The following is a 24,305-nucleotide window of genomic DNA, read 5'->3' as shown; positions in this document are numbered from 1 at the left end:
CAAAATCAGCTAACAAGAGCAAGGGAAAAAAATCGTGCATTTGCACACATTAACCATTACTCGTTATATCCATGACAAAATAAAAAGGTAAATTAACAAACATGTAAGCATTGCAACAAATCATCTACAAATTATGTATGAAATGTGTAATATATGCTTTTCTATTAGCTGAAAATCTTACCCTCCCCCAATGAATCAAGGACCCTGGCTTTATGTAGTACAGTGTTGGCAGAATATGCTCCATGAAATTCTATGGTCATTTGTGAATGAAAGTGTTCATTTTTGGAAAACTACCCTGAAAATATTTGAGGAATGACGAACTTTCATGTAACAAGCATGCATCAATATTGCCCATTATGGAGTTTCAAATTGATCTCGGAACCCCCAGCTCCTAGCTATCATCTACACCAGTATATCACATATGTTCAACATATGTGGACCACAACCTCAAACCCAAAGCAGAATATTTTGCATTGTTCTGCAATGAGCCCTCGGCTGACCGGAAATGTTCCGCAGTAAAACTTCCTATATAATGTTTTCTACATTATTCTTAAAATTCTTCTGGATCATTCTGCATATTCTGCTTTGGGGCTCAATCCTAATTTGATTATTTACTGATAAAAATTTAGATTGATCGGTAGTGATCAGTATATCAGTATTGTCCTTAACCAAAAATGCACAAAGTTATTGTTGAATTTAATTTTTCTTTTAATAATTAAACAGTGGGTACTCTGATCAGGTATGGTAATCATGATCACCTTTGATGGTAGTTTTCACAGTAGATGCCAAGAAGACTGGTGAATAAATACTGCACCAAAATTCATTATACTTGGACACAGCTAGGAACAAAAATAGATGGGTGCCTAAGGCATCATTCATCCATTTTGGTATCGCCTTCCCGTGATTTTGAATAAAAAATGGGTGGATTTGATGCCTCTAGGTTGCCAGCCCTCTGCTTGTTGTGACAGTGTTGACAGGGATAAATTCAGCCGGAAATTATACACAGGTTTTTTTTGTCATTATGCTCACTTTTAAATTGGAAGCAAAAAATATTCAACATTATGAGCTGTCATTTCATTTCGGCTTGCAGCTATATAAAATCATTTTAGTAGCCCATGAATATTATAAAATCATCTAATCAGCCCATACTTTGAAAATAGTTGAGCACCCCTGCTGTATATGTTGATGTTTTGAAACTTATTTGCACCCTTTTTTTGATTGGAATGTTTCTGAAGTTGGATACATGTTTGACAATATGTTATCCAGCGAAAAAAATGCCTATTTAATAATCTTTCATTCTATTGCAGCTATGACTCACTTGGACAGGGTGAGAGTGTATGGCAAGCAGTTGCGTGTCACAATATCAAAGCATCAGACTGTTCAAATGCCCAAGGAAGGACAACCTGTATGTTAATATTGAAATATAATTTTTTTCCCATCAATCAATTTTCCACCTTTCATATCAGAATATCACAGGCGATGCAAATATGATTTTACAGTTTTCCATGTGTTTGATTGTAATTTTTGACAATATAGCAGGGCTGGACAAATCCCAGTCACCAGGTTGCCATAATGACTAGAAAATTGGTATTGGTGCCCCTAAAATTTTCTGATTTTATTACCTCATTCATTCATTCATTCTTATTTCTTTTAATATAGGGAAAATAAAATATTATTTAGGACTGTTTTTCTTGAGCAAACTACCATGCCTGGCTCCTTATAAATCGGGCTGGTATTTAAATATTTTTTGCGATTTGTCAAGCTCTGCAACATAGCAGTGTTCACACAAAATTTTCAGTAGTCTGTGCCAGCATCAAAGCTGACGCGTATCTTTCTCGAACACTAATATTTACGTGTGTCACTCATGCGTTATGAGTGAAGTTCCAGACATACTGTTTTGATGTGGAAGGAATATCCCATAAACATTTCTGAATTTTGTTTGTTTTTTTAAATTGAAGTAAAATTTAGATTTTTTTAAAGCTTTTTCAGGGCTGTCACTCATCCTACTTTTGTCTTACTTTTCCTACTTTTTTTTACCAAAACCTATCAACAAAATTTGTGTAATTAATTTTAATTGAGGAAGGAATCATTGATATAATGTCAAATAATGCAAATGTAGTCGATTGCAATTAATGATTCTGCCAAAGCAGAAATTGTATGGCTTTAAATTTATTTGGGGGGGGGGAAGGTGTATGTGGACCATTTAGTGGTTTATTAATTTTACATTTGTTTAATTCAGCGGTTCTCAACCGGTGCTCCGCGGAGCCCTTCGGACTCCTTGTGCACTCTTCAGGGGCTCCGCGGCTGCTTGAGGACAATAAAAAAAGTGAAATTTAAAAAAAAAAATTATAAATATTTTTAAATAGTGAAAATAAATCACAGTAACTTTAATGGATAATTAAAAATGGACCTACGGGGCTCCGCCATAGAATTTCTTTTACTAAAAATGGTTCCGCGAGTCAAAAAAGGTTGAGAACCGCTGGTTTAATTTAAGGGTTCAACGAGTAGAGTAGTGATTGAAAAATTCTGACTGGTTGAAAATAAGTAATTTTGTATTTACTACTTCATGGTCTTGGACAGTAACTAACATTCATCATTCAAAATTATGATGCACATTTTCTGTATAGGGGAAACAATAGTTTGCATAATAAAACAGCTTGGTACATAGGCCTATTCTAGGTTTTGTTGACTCTGATGATACCCAATAACATTCAATTATCTTCTGACTGGCATTGTAAACATTAAATTGAAACAAATTCTTTAAAAAAAAAAAAGGGATAAACAACGCAGTAAAATCATCTGGTTCACACCTTGATTTATTTATCAGACCTTGTAATTCACACATTTTGTTTTTGGAAGTGGTATAGAAAGAGTGTCATTCTTAAAAACTTGCATGTCTTCATAATTTGCTGTTCATTTTCGAAGAGACAGACTGAACTGTGGAAGTTTAAAAAAAAAGAATGTAATATATATTGTGAGGAGAGACAGAAAAGAATTATGTGGTTATTAATACCCTATTTTTGCCAAAAATTGTTTGTAACCATCATTTCTGTCGTTTTGCTTTGGCTCGAGTCAATCATACAAGATACTGAAATAGTGCTACGGGAAAAAAGTTTTTAAATTTTTTTCATTATGCTATATGATTATGTTGTCTAAGGGGTACCCTCCTTCGCCCTACTCTTTCTAATTTGTTGAGTGGGAGCCCTGCTTTTGTCAACGAATTTGGAGGATGCTTATTTGAAGTATCAAAGATAAATTTCCAAAACTGGTGTTATTCTTAATATATAGAAATTAAAATGAGGAGAAAGATTAGAAGAGTAAGTTTTTCATTCTTTCTTCCTCTCTCAGGGACCCTTCCCCTATGCATGCATTTTTTTTTTTCTCTCTTGTAAAACCTTAGCAGGAGAAGGGAAAAAATACAATGCTGAGGTTGGGGGGGGGGGAAGACTGATTGTTGTTTACTACCAAAATGTAGAATCTCAAAGAATAGGGAGCCCTAATGTATTGTATCCATTTCTCTACTCAAAACTAAAAGAGTACTTGCACAGCATTTTTTATTTTAAAAAAATTGAGTTAAAATTATTGGAACCTCCCGGGAAAAACAGCCCACACATGGTCACCATCCGAAAAAATCCTGTTTCCCTTTTATTTATAAAACATTATTGATTGTACAACAGTTTCCAATTTCCTTTGTAACATCAATCGTCTCTGTCAAACTTACCACCACATTTCCTTTTATAGGCCTCGGCCAAGCAATATTGTATAAATAAAATGATAAGTTTTCCTTTCAGTGTGAAATATTTCACCACATGATAAACTACAGATTTTTCAAGTCTGGGAATCAGCATCTATCTAACTCGCTTATGTATCTACATCATTCATATATATGCATATGTTGATAACAATTTTTCTTTTTTCTCTAATTTTAATTAACAGGATGCAGGTTTGACCAAAGATTATTCGACATCGACGTTACACAGATTCAAGAAACCTGGATCCAAGAACTACCAAAACATTTATGCACCATCATCCACTTTGCATCTTTCAAACATTCCGTGAGTATAATGTTGTACAATATTTTTGCTGCTGAATTTTTGAGACATATTTTTGAAAATATCCTGTTTTCCCCCTCATACTTTTTGAGAAAGAGTGAAATATCCTCTTGTGATAGACATTAACCCTTTATATCTGACATTGAAAAAAGTGGAATAAGAAAATTATAAATTAAAATGAAAGTATAAATGCAATGATAATAGTTATCATATAAATTATTTGGTATGTCATTTTAGTTCTAATTAAAGACAAAGAATAAGTTTTTGAAACAGTAAGCTCAGAACAAATTAGCTAATTTGGTATGTCAAAGTATCGTCAGGATATAAAGGGTTAACACACCTATTGAAGTTTTTTAAGTTTTTTTGTGGCTCCAGCCTGTGTTTAAAAAAATGCTATTAGCGTGTTAGCGTTTAAAATACTTACCACTTGTATTTTTGAAATTTCAGACCAAGTGTTACAGAAGACCAGATTCGAGATGCATTTTCTGAAACTGGAGGAACTGTCGTTGCCTTCAAGTTTTTTGCGTAAGTTATATTTCTCTCTTTCGTAAATTGACGGTGGGATTTACTGTGGATTCAAGAGATAATGTAAATGCAGTACTTCTGTTTTTGCACATTCTTGAATAGTGCAGTGTTGCTTCAAAAAACAAATTACGTCAAAATTTTTCACATTACATTTAAATTTGTTTTGCGATTGTCACCTTTTAATTAAAATGTTTTGAATCAGATATTTCTTATTTCAATCTCATGGCCCCATCTCTCACTAATCCAACCCACAAAATCCACGGTTGTACCTGTAGCCTGTACTGTCCCTTCATGGACTTGCCATTTTTCCTTTAAAATATGTATGACAGATGGCATCACAACTCACATAAACAATAGAAATTTACAGGGTAATGTGTATGAGGTGCAAATATGGTATAGTAGTATTATCCCTCCCTGGTCCATTTCATCCTCTCGAGGGGCAATATTGACTTTTTTGAGCAACACTAATTTACCATTGCATCTGTGTTTATTGCTCAGCTATCTTTTTAGTTTTTGTTTCACTTTTCCACCAAATTCTATCAACTAAATTTGTGTAATTTATTTTAATTGTGAAGAAAGTTACCGGTATATGACCATATAATACAAATGTAGTAGATTGCAATTACTGATTCTGCCAAAGTAGCAATTGTATCATTTTTCAGATTATTTGGGGATTTATGTGGATAATTTGATTTATTAATTTTTATTTTACTTAGTTTGAGGGTTCACCAAGTAGTCATTAAAAACTTCTGTCTGGATGGAAAAAAAATATATTTTTATTTACTAGTTCATGGTCTTGGACAACAAAGCAGTTGATACATGTCTTTTCTAGGTTTGGTGATAATGATGCTACCCAATAGCATTCAATATTCTGTATTTTTAGGGCATGCCAAGGCACAGTGTTTACAAAGCTCTGCAAAGAAAGTTTCACTTGTCAAAAATGATTGCATTGAAATGTAAAATGTAAAAAAAAAAATCCCCTTTAAAAAAATCGACTACATAAGATGAACTGGATGGTTATACTAACTTATTTGCATTGGACCTTGTAATCTGCGCATTTCACGCTGTGCTCTTGAAAGTGTTTTCTAAAGAGTGTCATTTTTTAAAAAAAACTTACATGCTTTCTTAATTTGCTGCGTTTTGTCCAAGAGTTAACAGACTGGACTGTGGAAGACTCCAAAAAAGAATGTTATTTATATTGCGAGGAGAGACAGAAAACAATTATCTGTGGTTGCTAGTACACTGTTTTGCCCAAAAATTGATTTTATTACCAAGTAATTTCTTTCATTTTGCTTTGGCTCAACTCAATTTTATATGGTACTGAAATGATGCTATAATTTTTTAAACTTAAATTTAAAAATAAGGATTTTTTCATTACGATATGATTATGCTGTCTAAGTACCCCCCCCCCCCCCCCCACCCATCTCCTCATCTTACTTTTTAGTCGTACTTTTTCTAATTTTTTGAGCGGAATCCCTGTTATAAAGTGTTATTAACATTATAGGAAGGACAAGAAAATGGCTCTCATCCAGTTGACCAGTGTCGAAGAGGCTGTCACTGCGCTCATTGTAAGCATACTAAATTATTTGTTTATTCCTTTAACTTGGTTCCGGCTACTCTTACAATATTTTATGCTTGTTAATTAAAAATTACAAACTCTTAAGAATATTTTGTCAATTTTTGATATTTTATAACCCATATTTTGTCATCGGGAGAATTTCTGATTGCATGAATGTATATTTGAAAACGTGAATACAGGTATCCCTCACTTTACAAGTCTCACAGGAAGTAGATATCTTACCCATGTTAAATTCAACTCACTTTACATGATTACAGACCTGCCAACTTTCTGGATTTTAATTACATATTGCCTGGTTTGATGCGAAAAAAAAATCGGATTATTTTTCTGGTGAAATAATCGAAATTCTTATTAAAATAACCAAAATTCTTATTAAATAATCAAAATATTCTTCGGGTATACAGTTATGGTTGAATTAAGCAGGGCTATCAGCTGCTGTGACCATTCCCTGGCTTCTGGTACACGGATCTTCAAACACAATTTTTTTCCTACTGGAATCATCGATATTCAAACTAATCTCAATACCAAAATAGGGGGCGCTTGCGAAAACACTGTACAATGCTGACTCCGGGCTGGCTGTGCTCCAGGGTACCTTTATGGGGATATTTTTCTAGACAGTAACAAAATTTTAAAGTGTGGTCAAAGCCGTTCAAACCTGTGAATATAAACAACGTACGTATGGAAGCTTTTCTTCGGATTCACAGCCGATAGCCCTGCATAAGTCTACCGAAACATATTTTTTTGTACGATGTTTTGAGCGCACAATGGCTGATCGAAAATATCAGAGTGTTTTCAAGAAATGTTTCACGGCAGATTATCCTTGTATAATTGAATCAAGGAAGGGCCAGCAGTTTGCCTTCTGCTCCATTTGTAGAGTTGATTTTTCTGTAGCACACAAATGCAAAGCAGATGTCATAAAACACGTTCACACACAGAAGCATATGGACAATTGTACGATTACGGAAAGTAACAAAAAATTAAATTTTGCTCAAGGCTGTTCCACTTTTGATGCCGTTATCCATGCCGAGTGTTTATTTACATTGTTCATCGTGGAACATAACTTACCATTGTCTTGTGCCGAGCATGCCAGTATTCTTTTTAAGATAATGTTTCCAGATGGTGAAGTTGCCAAAAAATATGCATGTTCAAGAATGAAAACATTTTCATTGTTGCTGAAATGGGGAACGCTTTAAAAATGGAATTGATCCATTTCATGCAAAAAGGCCTATTTTCGATTTCGACTGACAGCAGCAATAAATCTCAGAATTACTACCCACTTATTGTTGTGACAGTATTCAGTTCCAAAAGTAGTCGGATTGAAATTTTTTTATTCTATGTGCCTGTTCTGGTTGGTTATAGTACAGGAGAAAATATCTCCAAATCGATAATCAGCTGCTTAGAAGAAAACAATATTCCATTGGGAAATTGTATTGCCTTAAGTGTAGACAATGCACCTGTTATGATTGGCAAATATAATGGTGTGGCAGCATTTTTAAAAAATAATATTGACCATGACCATTTAGCTGTTATAAATTGTCCGTGTCATCTCATTCATTTGGCTGCCGAAAAGGGATCAGAATGCCTCCCAGGAAACGTAAAAGAATATCTTATCGATATTTTTTATTATTTTCTAAGCGAAAAGAGAAGTTTCAAACTTTGTGTAGCAAAGAAACTAGGAAAATACTTAAACATGTAACAACAAGATGGCTCTCCTTAAACAAATGTTTGACAAGATTGCTGGAGCAGTGGAAAGAATTACTGTCGTATTTCAGGGAAGAACTAAAACAAAATAAGGCAAATACCCCTAAACATTCTACCATCCCAGAAGTCGGAAATATAATGAATTGTAAGAAAAGAACAAATGAAGAAACTATTGGAAATGTTGCTAAATCTAAAGTGTCTGAAAAGAAATCAAAACAGTCCCAGAATACAATGCCCTCTGTACTAGCACGGGAGGAAAGAATTTTCATGTTTTTGTCAAATGATGTAAACAGAGCAATCTGTTCATTTCTGACATTTATTTTGCCATCTTTTGATAAGACAAATTTACTGTTACAATCGAATAAGCCCATTATTCACAAGGCCAGATCAATTCTACATCTCTTGGAAGATGTATTGTCAAAATTTGTTTTGCCATCTGTTTTGAAAAGGGCATCTTCAATTAAGAGTATCAAATATGATTCAGTTGAAAACCAAAAATCTGATGCAGATTTAATGATTGGTAGGTCTTCAGAAAAAATGGTTTTGCTTTTGAAAGATTCACAAAAAGTAAAGTTTTATTCTTATGTGAGAATTTTACATTGCTACTTGTAATTACATGACTCAAAAGTTCCCTATTGATCATGAAGTGTTCCTTAATGCTGAAGTGGCTGACATCGATTTAGTGGAGAAATCATTTTCTAAAGCACGTTTTTTTATGAAAAAATATTCATCAGTTATCTCAAGAGCAATTGAAATTTCACATGAAGATGAGGCCTATGATATTATCCAGTCTGGATTTTGCCATCTACAGCATGAACAAATTCCAGATGAAATTCTCAAAGAAGAAAAAGCTGGCATCAATGGAAATTGATAGGTGAACTCAAAAGTAATGATGGTGGATTAAAATTCAAGAGATTGTCGAGCTTGATGCTGCTCATCCTAACAATTCCTCACAGCAATGCCCAATGTGAGAGAATTTTTAGTTATGTAACAAAGACAAACACTCAGTTTAGGTCAACCATGGCAAAAGAAACATTGGAAAATCTATTGGTAGTAAAATCTAACCAACAAGCACCATGTTTTGAACAAAAGTTTGACAATGATTTTTTGAGGAGGGCTAAATCTTCCACAACAAAGGCATTGCATAAAACTTACTTGTGATTATTTTACGGAACCAATTACTCATGTAAATAAAGCTAATCGACCAATAAATCATAAACAGTTTCTTATGAAATATTGAGTTTCATTCTGGGGTGATGGTTGTTGCTAACATGTATGGTGTATATCTTTCCAGTCTGTAATCACTTGTTTTATTTCATTTTTTGCAGAAGATGCACAATTACCAGTTGAGCGACTCGAGTCACCTGAGAGTGTCCTTCTCCAAATCGCAGATTTAACATGTTTCCTCTCTTTCTCTCTACATATATATATATATCTCTTTTTAATCTCTACTTTACTATTATGAAGAAACAATTTCCCCCTTTTTATATACATATATATCAACCAGACTGCGCAAAACAACCAAAACCAGTCTGTGATAAAAAAAAGAACATTTTTACAACTTTTTTATAACTCCATAAAATCTTTGTAAAAAAAAAAGATTTATCAGTGTACAGACATTTTATTTTAAATCAAGTTTCAAATCCACAGTATTTTGACGGAAAAAAAAATTAGAACTTTAAAATCGATTTTCAATTATTGCCAAATTTTTTTGGTGACTTTGTTTTTACAGAGATAATGAGTCGTTATAGTGAAAAAATGAAGCTTTGCATTATTTTATATATGTATATGTAAGTGGAAAATATCGTATAAAATTCTGTTGTAGTTAATTGGGGGGGAAAAAATAAGATTTATATAAAATGTGGGATTTCATGTGGACCAAAAGGATTTTTTTCCCTTCTCACAGTTATATATATATAGGCGATTGATTCTGGGGAAATTATTTTACAAACGGGTGTTGAGAGTTTCCTCGTAATTTTAACGAGTGTTCTGTCATTAGCTTGTGGCTTTGTGCCTATCAACAGGGGTTATTTTGAAGGAACGGAATGGCAAGTACAGAGAATGTGGAAAGTGTTTCGTTCATTTTTAATGTGTAAAAGATCATATTTTTGCATTTTTTTTTTCTTCCTGTGTGGTCCTCTCTGAAAGACAACCACCAGAAGCAAATACAAGAGACTATTTGGAAAAATCTAATGAAGAATTCCAAGCAATCTTTATTTTTTTCCATGTTTTCTTTTACCTATCGGATGTTAACGTTGCGTACGTAGGTACGTGTTTAGCTGGATCTTTATCATAATTTTCGTGCTGTCTGGGAATTTACATGTGTCGATTTGCGCATAATCCTTGTATACTTTTCTTTCCCAATTTATTATATTTTGTTTTTTTTTTTTCTCTTGTGTATTTTTCATGTTTATGCTTATCTATTTGTAGTATCACTGTTTGGATTTTTCCTTGTTATGTATCACTCATACAGTAATGATTCTTTTTTTTTTTTTTTTTTTTTTTTGTAAATCTGAATTGAATCTATCGTTATTTTTCTCTGAATTTGTAGATGCACAAAATCTCACACAAGCATCCAAGTGGATGTTATATTCAATTTCAGCTTCATTGCATTTTATTTTGAGTGATTTATAACTTTTCAAAATTGATGAGATCTTTCTGTAGTGTCTAAATATGGGGATAAGTGTGTTTGTGTGTTGCTCTGTCTTATACAAGGAAATTTGTAGCAATTACAATTTCTGGTTTAATGAATTTCTCTAGGGAAACTGAAAGACAAAACCCGTTTTATTGTTTCACCTTGTCTATCTTGAATTTCTTTAGTTCAGATTAAAATTCCAACGAGAATTTTCACTGTTACCCTGCTTGTGATTGAGGTCTTGTGCATTCAAATTAATATTTGTAAAGTCTGAGCTAAATTATGACCAATGAAATTGACTGGAAAAACATTTTCGTGGCATGACTCTGATTCTTTGAATCGCAAATCAAAAAATTTTATCTCTCTAAGAAATTAGAATTTTTTTGCAAATGGTGATAGATTAAAATTATCATACCTCCAAAAATAATGTTTGTGTGGTTCGTAAAATTTTGAATCTTTTTCCTCTGTACCAAAACCCCTTGCAAAAAGTATTTCCTCTGTGTATTAGCCATATGTGCTTGTACGAATACAAACAATTTAGATAGAAATCAGTTTTGTTTTCTTGAAAATATTTTTTCTGTGAACGGTCAGTTTCCCTCTTGTACGATTTATTTTCTTTTAAATCTTTAATACATTCCATTGCACAAGTGATGTTTGAAATTCTACGGAAAAATTTTGACAAGACAAAAATAGTTTCATTAGATTCATGTAACGATACACATCTCTCTTTAACTTGTAGGGCTGTCAAGGACTGAGTTTTGTTGTTTCTGATTAACCTACTGCGGTACTTGCTGGATTCCCTCAAGAAATTAGTGTAATTTCTACTTCCTTCTGAAGAAATAATGAATTACGACATTTTAATTTATAGAATTGCTATTCAGGAACAGTTGATATTAGAAGAAGCTTTCCTTTTGAGTGTTTGTATAATTTCGAAATTGATAGCTGAAGTATGATGGTAGCTTGCAGTGCCATCTTGCCATACTTTGGCCGATGATTGCTTCCACGTGCAGAAGCTTTGCCAATTTATATTTTATGCATTCAAATGCGTGTAATGTTGAATATATTCCACATTATTTGTATATGGATTCAGGTTACCAGAAATGCGCCTCTTTCATTTCTGGGTGTTGGTATCAGCAGGGCGTCTATTTCTGGTGTGTACGTGTTCCTAACGCGGCCGGTTGATTCATTTCTTCTGGCTGTCATGTTTTTTTCTTTGCTCTACCTCCAAATTGTTATGTATAAATTATATTGTATGTTTAGCTGCTGGTTGGTTGGTTAATGTGCTTCCTCGATTTATTTAGCGAACTATAGCGACAATATGAAAAAATGCCTTATTTTCAAGGTTTTTTTCTTTTGTATGGCACTTAAAGTTCAATTGCACTTAGGTATAGTCTCTTATAGTTTTAGTCGGAATCTGAAAAGGGAATATATATGTATAAGGATTTGTTTTGAACACAGCCAAGGTTATAGCATGTAGTTATATTTTTATACTAAATCGAAATTTGAAGAAATATATATATATGTATACACCATTATATTATGAAAGCTTGGTTTCATGTAGAAGATATCCCGCGCAAGTAGTTTGATATCGAGAAGACATGAGGGAAAAAAAAAAAAGACTTCAGTGTTATTGGTTTTGATTTCGGAATGATTAGACTAATTTCTCCGAAACCACATGTTTGCTATTTCTGTTGATACACCGTGAAAACATTCCTCCAAACTGGAAGTGAAATTGTTCTTGTTCCAAACTACTTGCGCGTGCTTGTCTTATGTCAAAGTATAAAAGTAACAAAAAATAAAACTGAAAATATGTGCTTTCGATACACACGAGCTTAATCATGAACCTTAAGTTTGAAAATATAGGGCAAAATTTTTTTTTTTACTTTTTTTTGTGTGTGAAGAGTTTAATGAAGATGACGATGTGGGATACTGGCCAGTTTCGGTACTAACATTATTTTTCTCCCTTTTAAAAAGAAACATGAAATTTAAGATATCTTGTCGCGAAATGACCTGTACACAGATCTATTAGAAACAAAGTGTAAACCATATCATATTCATAAAATTATATATATTACGTGTGTGTGTGTTGTTGTGTACACACATTACATTTGTGGCTCTGGTAGCCAGTGTATGCACAAAATCGTGAGCTGTGCCTTCGAAGAGGTGCTACCATTTATGGGCATCTTCTCTATTCTTTCTCTATGTATATCCCTCTTTTCGCTGCTTCTATAAACATGGTAATGTTTTTTTTCTTTTTTTTCCCCTAATGACACCATGTATCATTGCATCCTATTTGTCGTACTTTGAAATAAAATTTCCTTAAAAAAAAGATTTCCAGTTATTCTTGAGTAAAAGGCTATTTCTTTCTAGGGATGGGACGAATAATGATTTTGCCAAATAACGAATATTCAGCTAATGTTTTAGCGGTATATCAATTTTCTTAAATAAAATTCATCAGAAATATAAATAATATTGCCATATATTTTAAATTAAAAATATAATAGTTATTTGAAATGAATGATATTGAATTTTAATTACACAATTTATTTAAATAAATATAAAAAAACCTGGTAACAGATTTTTTATTGCCATGATACTGACAATCAAGTTTAACAATGACGTATTGTATTTTAATATTAAAGTGGTACCTTGGCTAACGAAGATTTGCTCCAGAACCATGTTCGTTAGCACGAAACAAGATTTCCGGTATGTTTCTATAGAAAAATTATTTAATTCGTTCCAGCCTCTGCCAAAAATTTAAAGATGCGTTTTTTTGAACACCTAAGAGCGGTGTAATAAAATGAACAGATTCAAAATTGGATGAATGAGAATTTATAGGAAGATGAGAAATGCTGAAAATCTTTATTCCCCAGTATGCACACAACCAACACCATCTTTAGTGTACTATAAAGCTTGTGTTGACACAAACCAATCTAGTTCGTATAGTTGTCCCCATTTATTAGTGGTCAGCTCATTTGTGTCTGATACATGAAGGTGGAAAAGATAAGCTCGTAGGATGTCCAGGCTTCAGTTTCATGCTAAGTCTTACATTGAAAGAATGAATATTCTGAAAAGAAAAGTGTAGGTACATCTGAAAAAGATTGAGTTAATGCTAACAAAAATCAGCAGGATCAATCGCTTTATTTCTGATTTGAAAATTCTTATTAAATACTTCTGATTAGCAATTACTTTTGAAATTAGTGAAACCAGTACATGACTACGAGTTGGACTTGGAGGGAGGGCTCCAAACTATTGAAAGTTTTCACTAATTCTGAAGTTATTTCATGAATTCGGAATTTTCATTAATTTTGTAATTATTTTTATCAGTTCTGTAATCATTTTCCATTAATTCTAGAATATTTTCCCATTAATTCTAGAATATTTTCCCATTAATTTCATATCGTCATTATGCCTACCGTTATCAGATACTATCATTTATGATTGCCTTTCCTCCTTTTTAAATTACTTTGAGGGTCAACATACCTTTTTGAAATTTCTCCCTTTTATCCTCACTTTCAGGTTTCTTGAATTATTGGCTTTTTTTTTCATTCTAGGGGGGAAAATGCACTGTGTGAAACAAATTCTTTATCCATGTGTGTTTATTTGCTGGGTTTTTTTTACACACTTGGATACAAGTTGCCATACAATTCACTGCCCCTCCCAGGCTTGTTTTAAGCCGTTTCAGCACCGGGCAGCAAAATACTTAAACCAGTCTCTGCCTGAGTGCAGAAGAGGGTAATTAAACTTTCTATGTGCGAGTAGAAATCGATTCCAAGTGAAATAAAACAAATAATTCAGCCAAGGATTCACATGCGAACACTTTTTTATTTAGCAAACCGCATATAAATTATACACTGAGTAATTATTATTTATACAAGTTATTTTCAATCTATATACTCTGGAAATATTTTTGAAAGGAAAAGTTATAACGAGTCACAGCTGATGATGAATCCGTGAGGAAATGATGATGAAAAATGAGGGAAAATACACTCAATAGACATATATAATAGTGCTTTCTATACAAAAAAGTCATCTCGAAACTTTTTCTTACCCTATAAATTTAAAATTCCATTTTTTTATTAATTACAATGAAAATTTATCTTTCCCACCTTGTGTCTGCATGAATATTTCACAACGATAAAAAAATTGTTATAAACATATAAAAATACTGCTCTAACATGCTTCATTATTGCAATAATTACGTAATTGGAATATTTGTTTCAAATACCATCAAACTCTGTTATAACGACCTCGGTTGTAATGAACCATCACGGTTATAATGTCAATAACTCTCAGCCCAATTTCCATAGAGAATAAAGCTAAAGAACCTTGCTTACAATGCTAATGGAAAAGCAACTACCCCAGATATAGCGACACTTTTTTTATCACTTTTGCTTCCATGTTTTTATGGTATTTTCCCAAGAAATTTCTAGAATTAGAGCTGGTCACATTCAGGAAGAATGCTAGTTTTTCATTCCATTAATATACCTAATGATGAAAAATGATTTATCACATGTTTTGACGCTCTAATTCCCTCATTGGCATGATCCATAAACGAAAAAATTCCTATATTTTCCAGAAATTTTGTCCGTCCTGAAAAATGTCCAGTGTTTTTTTTTTTTTTTTGTGAACGATTCTTATTTTAGTTTGTAATCTTTACTCAAACCTAGGACGAAGATAATTTTGATATCAAATTATTATAAATTGTAATGAATATGTTCAACCCTTCAAGTGACAATTAGAAATCATGTAAATCCCCAGCCCCCATTTTGAAGGTGGGGAGGGGGCTTTTTGATGAAGTAGGCTTCCTGTCAATTTTCAGCAGGTGCAAAGTATAGGGAAAAGTTCCATTGAGAAATCAACTTCACAAAATATCTGGGCTTGCCAATGCTAAAATAAGTGGCTTTTGTAGAAGCGAGTTATTTCATTGCCGGTTAAATAGAAATATTCATCACACACACACACGTTCCATGTTCAATATATTTTCCCCCAAGAATACCTTTTGATTCACTTCAAGGTTGCTGTAATACTACATCCAGCCAAGGACTGGTTTATAAGCAATAATTGGCGATTTTGCTTTCAATTTGCATCATTTTTGGTTAGATTTCGTGATGTCCAGGCTTTTATAAAGATCAAAATCGTTTTTTTTTTTTCATTCTTGGTAAAATATGGGCATGCTTAATCATAATTTAAATTTCATGCGTAGTATTTTATCGCATCAGATTATTTTTCATACTTAGGTCTTGAATATTTCAACCTTGGTTATAACGGCAAGATTTCGTGGAATCTTCAATGTCGTTATAACCGAGTTTGACTACTGTATTATCGATGGCAGTGACTGAAAAAAGAAAAATAAGTTTATTTTATTAATTTTCTGAAGCATGTGTGTGATTGCGATTAATTAATTTTTCATGTAAATAGCAAAAAAAAAAAATGTTTATTTTTGTGTCTCGGTGTGTAAATAGAGCTGAATTAAAGATAAAATCAAATTTGGAAAGATAAAAGTTATAACGGATGCCTAAATATGAAATGGAAATTTCCCATAACGCTCATGGGTCACCGAGTGAGACAGTAGCGCAGAATTAAGAATTCCATATCAAAATATACTACGTTAAAAATTTTTTGGAATTTTAATACAGAAGAGTACAGATAGAACCTGTTTATTTGGTGTCTTTCGTAAGTAACTACCCCACCCCGTGTAGTTATGTATTTTTGCCACCTTTCATACAGAAATGTAAATGTTTATTGCAAATCCCTCCTTTTGCCTCATACTCTAGTGCTTTCGTTGCTGCTCGCTGCACCTCACCTCTTGCAAATCTTAGAATCGTTGCCCCATTCTTTATAAATGAAAAAAGTCACATGGTGCAAGATCAGGGGAAATAAGATGGTTGTGGGAGAGTATTGTAATGTGTGTGATGTTTTGACAGGTAAAAATCTGATACCAGAAGGGGCCTGTGTGTCTTAAAATATCTGCAATCATTCGGTAAGACGCAAGTTACCAGTTCTTTGGGAGACCAAGTCGCGTGTGCTACATCATGATAATGCGGCTGCACACGGGTCCCTCCTGGTGTCATATTACTAGTCAAAACATCACATTAGGATACTTCCACAACCTCTTACATTCCCCCCTGATCTTGCCCCACGTGACTTTTTCCCTCTTGTAAAGAATTTGCTTAAGGGTTTTTCAGGTTCCGAAGAAGAGAAGCCTGCAATCCGTATTTACACCTTTGTACGAACGATGACAAAAATTCATAATTGCACAGGGTAGTTACTTCGAGGGGAGAGGTGGGGGGTATAAACCAGATTCTATCTGCACTCATTCATCCGTAATAAAATAGGCTCTGGAATTCTGTATGTAGTATATCAGAATTTTATATACTTAGATCTTCACGTAACACTACACATGAATCATACCTTCGTAAATTTTGACATCCCTCGACTTGCGCGTAAGCAGTGGCATGTATGAAAAAATCACAAAGGTGACTGCACACACCCCTCTAGGTAAATTGACGCCCCCTTTACATAATTCATCAATTTATGACAAGATAATTATCTCGTACAATTTGACAATAACTATTATCCTTCTAAAATTTTTACACTGCATACCAGAAAGATTTCATTGCAATTAAATTACTGATAATCGCTTAATTTTTTCTGTCCATGTCGACAATAATTTTCACTTGCTTAATGTCAATAATAATGCAATAATAATAGTGTACACCATAAACTTGTTTTATATCTCTCCCCTTGCGTACTCCCTATTCACTTCAGTAAACACTCATTTATAATGTCTAATGTTCAATTATCCCACGCATCGACTACACAGAATGTTCATTACTTGCACAGAGATCGTCGGGCATAACTGCGTTTTCTCCCAAATTTACATAAACAATCATTATTGAATGTTCGTTATAATTCCACTTCTCATTGTCCATAATTTTTTTTTTTTCTCGATTGTTTTCTATCGCCGTAATTTGTTCATTCGAGGTTGATGTTGAGTTTGCTGAAGTTACCGACGGTCAAGCTCCTCATGCTGCGTGGCTTTTCGAATAGAGAAGGGTCTGTATAAATGGGTTCGCTGGGGTCAGCGAATTTCGGAGCGTGGAATTCGGATACGAAGTGGTTCGAACTCGGCGGTGGGAAACTCATCGCTGTCGCCTCTTTCACCTATGAAACGAAAATAGCAATATTAATAATAATTTAACGGATGCAGTTAAATTATTGAAAACTTACGGATATGAGTAGATAGATAGCGCCGTCGATTACGACACGATCGACATACCATACGCTTCGTTTTCCTGATGAAGAAGAAAGCAGCGATGATGACGACTATTACCAGGCACATTAGAATGATGACGGTGGATATCATCCCGTAATAGCCAGCTTCGGAAACGCACACCGTCGGACCTGGGTCGACGACTGTAAAATGTACAGTAGTTACATCCATAAGTTATGCAATATTATTTCTAGGGATCCTAGAACGTGGATATTATTCCCTTTCACGGATTCTTAAAATATGAATATCATTTTAAGGATAACAAAGAATGTGGGGATCGTTCGTTGAACGTAAAAATTTCAAGAAGCAAGGGGTCGGGAAGTTGATTTTTAAAAATAAAAATTATGCATTAACTTTTTCTGCGGCATTGGCGAGGTATCTCGCGTTCTTAAACACAACCTTCCCCACCCCCATATTTTGTCAATGCCAAGCTCAAACATGTTTATAAAATCAGCTTCATCTTCGAGCATGTTTTCCATCTTCCCCTAAGGGCCCTTTCACACGGAGCGGATGCGGACGCTGGTCCGGAAGAAGTTTCAACAATTGGAATATACTGGGCCTTTCAGACGAGGCGAAATTCGCCCGCAACTTCGAAGTGTTCATGCGGGTCCGGACGTCGTCCGCATGTGTCAAAACCTAAGTACGGGCTCCGCATCCGCACATAAAAATTTTGTACATTAGGTTTATCCAGGGCCGCAACTAGATGCTTGGTCACCCGGGGCAAGCGCACATTTTGGCGCCCCCTTGTAGTGTTGAAGGAGAGGTTTCAGAATGAAATTTGCGCCCCCTCGTGTCTAGCACCCGGGACACGAGACCCCGCTTGCTCCCCACTAGTTGCGGCCCTGGGTTTATCGGAGCTATTCACACGATATGGGTCCGGGTGGAATTCGTCGGCATCTTTGGCTACTTTTTAAAGAGGATTTTGCACGGAATTTTTTTAATTATTTGCCATAAATACCTTAAAAACACCATATGGAGGTCCGTGTTCATCAATATGATGTACACACATACGTCTATCCTTTTCTTTCCTTCTGACATTGAGCTATAGCAACTTTAACTGCCTTTTGCCCATACTTTACAATTTTATACAATAAAAACTGCCAACAACGGCCGCTGACGGGACGGAAATTATAAGCCGTTCTGTAATTCATTACGAATATCTTTAATTGACTAAATACTTTAATAACTTTTAAATTTAATTAAAAATTTTCAATTTTTTTTCTTTTTAAATATTTAAAATTATTTTAAATATTTATTTTATTTTTTTAAACTTTTAAAACTAAATACTCTCTCTCTTTTATTAAACAACGTTATCCACGTACCCCCCCCCCCACCACACCCGATACCTACAAGTATATTTTACTCGATATTGAGTCCATAAACTAAAAAAGAAATTTAAATTTTATATTTCAGAGGTGAGACTAATCTAAGGATGGGATTTCACTCTAAAAGGTTTATGAAAGTTATTTTATAAAACTTGGAAAAAGCAACCAATAAATTTACCTGTTGCATTCGAGCAAATGCAACTGATCAACTTATTGGTTGCATTTGTAAAAGAATTATGAAATTTTTTGAGTGTAATCTCTCCGGGCTTAAAGGCCGGTTTACACGCACCGTTTTGGGGAAAAGAGGGAGTGTCTGCGATAAGATGGTGTCGTGTAGATGGAAAAAATCGAAGGTCAAGTGGTTCAAGGTCGCGTCAAAAAATCTGGTGGTCGAGCAATAGTTTCCGTGAAATCCTACGATAAAAGGGTGCGTGTAAACGCGTTTCCGTTTTGTCGTCAGTTTTTCCCTCCTCGTACCCTTTTTTTTTATCGAATGAATTTTCGGGTACAGTCGATCCCGGTCATAACGTCCCCATTTATAACGTTTTCGCGCTTGATGCAAATAATTTTGGGGGGGGGGGGGTCTAGGTGATTCTCATTAAGATTTCCCGTTAAAAGCGTTTTCCCGCTTACAACGTTTCCTCATGGCGGTTTTTTGAAACGTTATAAGCTGGATCCCCTGTATTTTATTTTAATTTCCTGAATTTATTTTTCCCAGTCAGACCTATTTATAACGATCGCGGTTTTAATGACAATTTTTCTATAACAACAATTCTTGGCGGAATGACTAATTCCCATACAGAAGAATTTTCATGAACGTTGCTTACAACGTCGAAGAAATTCAACGCCCTCGGTTACAACGATTCATTTTTTTGTCACTCTTTCTTTTGTTTTTATGGCATGTCTTTTTAAGAAAATTACCCATTTTTCCCAATTTTCGATAATTCTACCTACAATCGGTTATATTTTTAGCAAAAATTGGTGATGCCTCGTATTTATGATCCCAATTCACCGTACTGTTCTATATCAATTATGGTCAATGAACACTTTATTTACATTATGTTTGATTTCATCTGATTACATTTTTGATCCAAAAAATAAGTACGTCAGCCTCGCTTGTAATGACTAGAGCCCGGAAGTTTAGGCACTAAAGATGGTCGAAATAGGCAGGCAAAAAGGCACTAAAAATGAATAAAATAGGCACAAAAAAAGACATAATTTTAATGGAAAAAAAAACTACAAATAACTAAAAACTAAGGTATTGAGGGCCCAAAAAATAGCTGAAAAATCGATTGTACTTAATCCGTCTATTATTTTAATTACAACGTATAATAACTGCATTATTATTTAAGTTAAATGGATTTCCAAGTCAAAAATAAAATGTTACTAGACCGTCAGGATTAGGCTAATTCCAGGGCCACGATTACCAGACGCGGGGTCGGTAGGGATAATGATCGGTGGAGCTATCTCGAGTTGCGAATGATTCTCGTTTATTTGTCGTATCATTTTGAATAATCATTATCATTTCTATAGTTGAAACATGGCTATCGTGTTCTATTTTTGTAAAAAGAAAAAAAATATTTTTATATTACTACGTATACAAGACTACTTCAAGCGTGGGGCCCTGCATGACCGCATCTGTCACACACCCATGAGGGGGAACTCTAGTCAATTTAATCGATTTTAAATGTGCATGTTTAATAAATAACCATGGTTGTTTGCAGTGCATTTACGGTGCAAAAAATAAAGCCAAACAACATGGGCCCCAGAGCCCTGTTTGCTCCTATTCCGCCTTCCATAAGCCATGTTGCCAATTCAAGACCTTTTCGGACAATCATCGGTCCACTATACACATACAACGCAGTCGAATGCCTGAGCGAGACATATTATATGAAGCCTGTGAGGAGAAACAAATTTCTAACTTTCCTCCGCTTTTCTAACACGGACTGCGTTCATCTGAAACAAAATCATTCACGGCTAATATCATCCGGTCAAAGCAAAGTTAATGCGTGCCAACACCAATCTCTCAGATCACTTAGTTGCGTCTAAATGGGGCTGGGGAAGGCGGCTTTCTGACGATAAGTAATACTGAGATTTGTGAAATTTTAAAAAGAGCGATTTTTTTTTGAAGTTTTCAATGCCCGTAATATTCAAGTTTTACAGATTATGCCTCTGAAATTCACTAATAAACTTAAAACTGGTAAAATAGGCATTTATGGCACGATAATTTCAAAAAAGGCATTTTTACCGGAAAAGTTTAAAAATAAGTAAAAAAAACATTTATGTGGCATTTTGCCTGAACTTCCGGGCTCTACTAAGGACGAATCGTTTGTACCAAAAAAATTTCGCAGAATCTTCCATATCATTTTAACCGTGTTTGGCTGTATAAATAAAGTACTTTTTTTAATTATAACTTTGCGATCTGCAATTGCTGAACCGGTCAAAAACATTTTTTGATCAGTATTGGCACCTAAAACTTTTTATATATGTAGATACGGAATTTCGGGCTGAGGGTAGTACGAAATGTTTTGCACGCCATAATCCATTTTGCTTATCGAGAAACTTCTGAAAGTGGTATTTTAACTCAAGTAGAGAGTTACGACAGTCTCTCGATAATTCGAGGAGGATCGGACCGAGGCCACCTCGGATTAAGTAAACAATTACGAAGAAAACGGTCAAACTTTTTGCACATCTCTCGGCGACCCCCGAAAGTTGAAATGGTATTATAGGCTTTATAGACTCTGTAGTGTTCTGTATGCGCGTCTCTCAGTTAAAACCTTGACGTAACAATATGGTATAAGGCTCCAGAGCATAAGAAGAAGAAAAGCCCCAGGAGACTGGAGGTTGAAAAAACAAAATGGGACATTCGAAAATAAACAGGGAGAGAGAAGTGTGTGGAAAAGCGATCGAGTAGGATCGTCGTCTCATGTTAACGTTTTTATTTTATTTTTTTTTATTAATAAATTTCTGTTTATGCTTGTCATCATGAGTGCTCACTATTCAAAGAACATAAGGTCACTACATTGGCGCAGTCGGCAGGATAGTGAGCAATATATTGGACAATATTTAACGGAAAAACTTTCGTCGTGAGAAGGCGACGTGAAGAGAACTTTTGTCGTGAGGAGACGATACGAAGAGCACTTGAAGAGTGTTGGAAGAACAAAGTAAAACTGCCGGATAGAAAATTTCGACATTGTCATGCTAATAAAATCAGGAGGTATTTTCCGAGAGTGAATGCAGTAGGAATCATCTTCGAGGATGATGAAGAGTTTGGGGAGATTCAAGCTTCACCTAGAATCAATTCGGGATATCCATCGGCAGATATTACCTCCGAGGTTGACATGAATCACCTCCCAGTGGAAATACAAAGTCAATTGAGGGATTTACTTCACCGACATCGAGACATATTTACTGGGAAGGTACAGAAAGCAAAAGTTGGCGGCCATAAAATAAGACTGGAACCCGATAAAGAACGGAAGAAGCCATATGTTTACAGGATTCCAGAAGCGTTGAAATCACAAGTGGATGTCCAGATAGATGAACTGATTGAATTAGATCTGATTGAAGAATGTTCATCAGAGATTGCTCATCCAGTGGTCTGCGTAAGTAAGAAAGACGGGGGATTGCGCCTGTGCGTTGATTACAGGTGTCTGAACGCCGTGACAAAAACGGATGATTTCCCTATGGAAGATGCCGTCCAACTGATATATAGTATAGGGAAAGCGAATGTTATAACAACTTTGGATTTGCTGAAAGGCTATTGGGCAATTCCTATGGAAGAAGAAAGTCGGGATCTGACCTCGTTCAAAACCCATCGAGCCCAATACAGATTTAAGGTGATGCCCTTTGGATTGAAAAACGCTGCAGCCACCTTTCAGAGAGAAATGAATCGAGCATTAGATCAATATAAAGATTTTGCAAGGGCATACATAGATGACATTGCGATATTTTCAAATGATATGGATAGTCATTTGAAACATCTGGGCATCATTTTGGCAAGGCTGAAAGAGTTACGATTTACTGTGAATCTGCGAAAGTGTGATTTCGCAAAGCCAGAGATTAAATACCTTGGGCACATCATAGGCTCGGGTAAACATCAAGCAGATCCCGAAAAGATCAAAGCCATCACTCGACTATCAAGACCCCGAACGAAGAAGGATCTACGAAGTCTGCTCGGGCTTTGCAACTACTATCGGGAATACATTCCTAGCTATGCTGAAATAGCATTCCCTTTGACAGAGTTAACCAAAAGGAAAATTCCTGATGTATTACCGTGGGAGGAAACACATGAACTTGCATTCAACAAGTTGAAGTCGTCCTTAGCAAGTGCCTCTGCTTTAAGTACTCCAAATATGAACAAGGCTTTTGTAATCCATACTGATGCATCTCTGATTGGTGTCGGTTGTTGTTTGTCACAAACTGTGGACGGTAAGCTGCATCCTGTAGCGTATGCTAGCCAGAAGTTAAACAAAACTCAGCAGTTATGGTCCACGATAGAACGAGAAGCTTTTGCTCTTGTGTGGAGTTTGAAGAAGTTCGAGTCATTATTGTTTGGAGCAGAAATAGTGGCGTATACTGATCACAATCCACTATCATACTTGACAAAGTGTGCACCACAATCCTCGCGATTGCAACGTTGGGTGTTTGCTCTACAGAAGTTCAACATAAAAATTGAACATTGCCCAGGCGCAAAAATGTCTCACGCAGATGCATTGTCAAGGCTGTTTGCCAGTGAATAGTTGTAAACATTCCCAGACGCATACAGAAGATTCCAGGTTGTGTTTATATGTAAACCCAATCTTGCGTGGGGGGGGTGTAGTGTTCTGTATGCGCGTCTCTCAGTTAAAACCTTGACGTAACAATATGGTATAAGGCTCCAGAGCATAAGAAGAAGAAAAGCCCCAGGAGACTGGAGGTTGAAAAAACAAAATGGGACATTCGAAAATAAACAGGGAGAGAGAAGTGTGTGGAAAAGCGATCGAGTAGGATCGTCGTCTCATGTTAACGTTCTTATTTTATTTTTTTTTATTAATAAATTTCTGTTTATGCTTGTCATCATGAGTGCTCACTATTCAAAGAACATAAGGTCACTACAGACTCCATTCAAAGGAGTCTATAAGATCCACGTATCAGAAGACATATTTCAGGGCACTTTTTGCCTTTTACCGACCTCAGTTGTACGTATTTTTCTTGCCCTGCGCATAGGCGGAGA

The 24,305-nt window shown here is 35.0% G+C and overlaps 2 protein-coding genes across 11 annotated transcripts in view; one reads left to right on the top strand and one right to left on the bottom strand.

Moving 5' to 3' along the window:
- heph (polypyrimidine tract-binding protein 1 heph) overlaps positions 1 to 12,813 on the top strand; it is a 117,597-nt gene extending 104,784 nt beyond the window's left edge. For all 9 annotated transcript variants that reach the window (XM_089237435.1, XM_089237437.1, XM_089237434.1 and 6 more), the window contains 5 exons: positions 1,308 to 1,405; positions 3,937 to 4,055; positions 4,500 to 4,577; positions 6,082 to 6,145; positions 9,186 to 12,813. In XM_089237435.1, coding sequence (XP_089093561.1) covers positions 1,308 to 1,405; positions 3,937 to 4,055; positions 4,500 to 4,577; positions 6,082 to 6,145; positions 9,186 to 9,254 — 428 coding nt within the window. In that variant the 3' untranslated portion in view covers positions 9,255 to 12,813. The remainder of the gene's footprint in view (positions 1 to 1,307; positions 1,406 to 3,936; positions 4,056 to 4,499; positions 4,578 to 6,081; positions 6,146 to 9,185) is intronic.
- Positions 12,814 to 14,342: 1,529 nt separating this feature from the next.
- Positions 14,343 to 24,305, bottom strand: part of LOC149080752 (uncharacterized) — a 63,171-nt gene continuing 53,208 nt past the window's right edge. For both annotated transcript variants that reach the window (XM_089237432.1, XM_089237433.1), the window contains 2 exons: positions 17,775 to 17,911; positions 14,343 to 17,659 (listed from right to left, as the gene is read on the bottom strand). In XM_089237432.1, the coding sequence (XP_089093558.1) occupies positions 17,471 to 17,659; positions 17,775 to 17,911 (326 nt within the window). In that variant the 3' untranslated portion in view covers positions 14,343 to 17,470. The remainder of the gene's footprint in view (positions 17,660 to 17,774; positions 17,912 to 24,305) is intronic.

The sequence above is a fragment of the Pholcus phalangioides genome, unplaced genomic scaffold, assembly GCF_987345545.1.
Source record: "Pholcus phalangioides strain wild (caught in Gottingen) unplaced genomic scaffold, Ppha-v1.0 ptg000010l_1, whole genome shotgun sequence".
Taxonomy (NCBI): domain Eukaryota; kingdom Metazoa; phylum Arthropoda; class Arachnida; order Araneae; family Pholcidae; genus Pholcus; species Pholcus phalangioides.
Note: the sequence above shows the minus strand (reverse complement) of the source record. Positions and strands in the feature narration are given on the sequence as shown.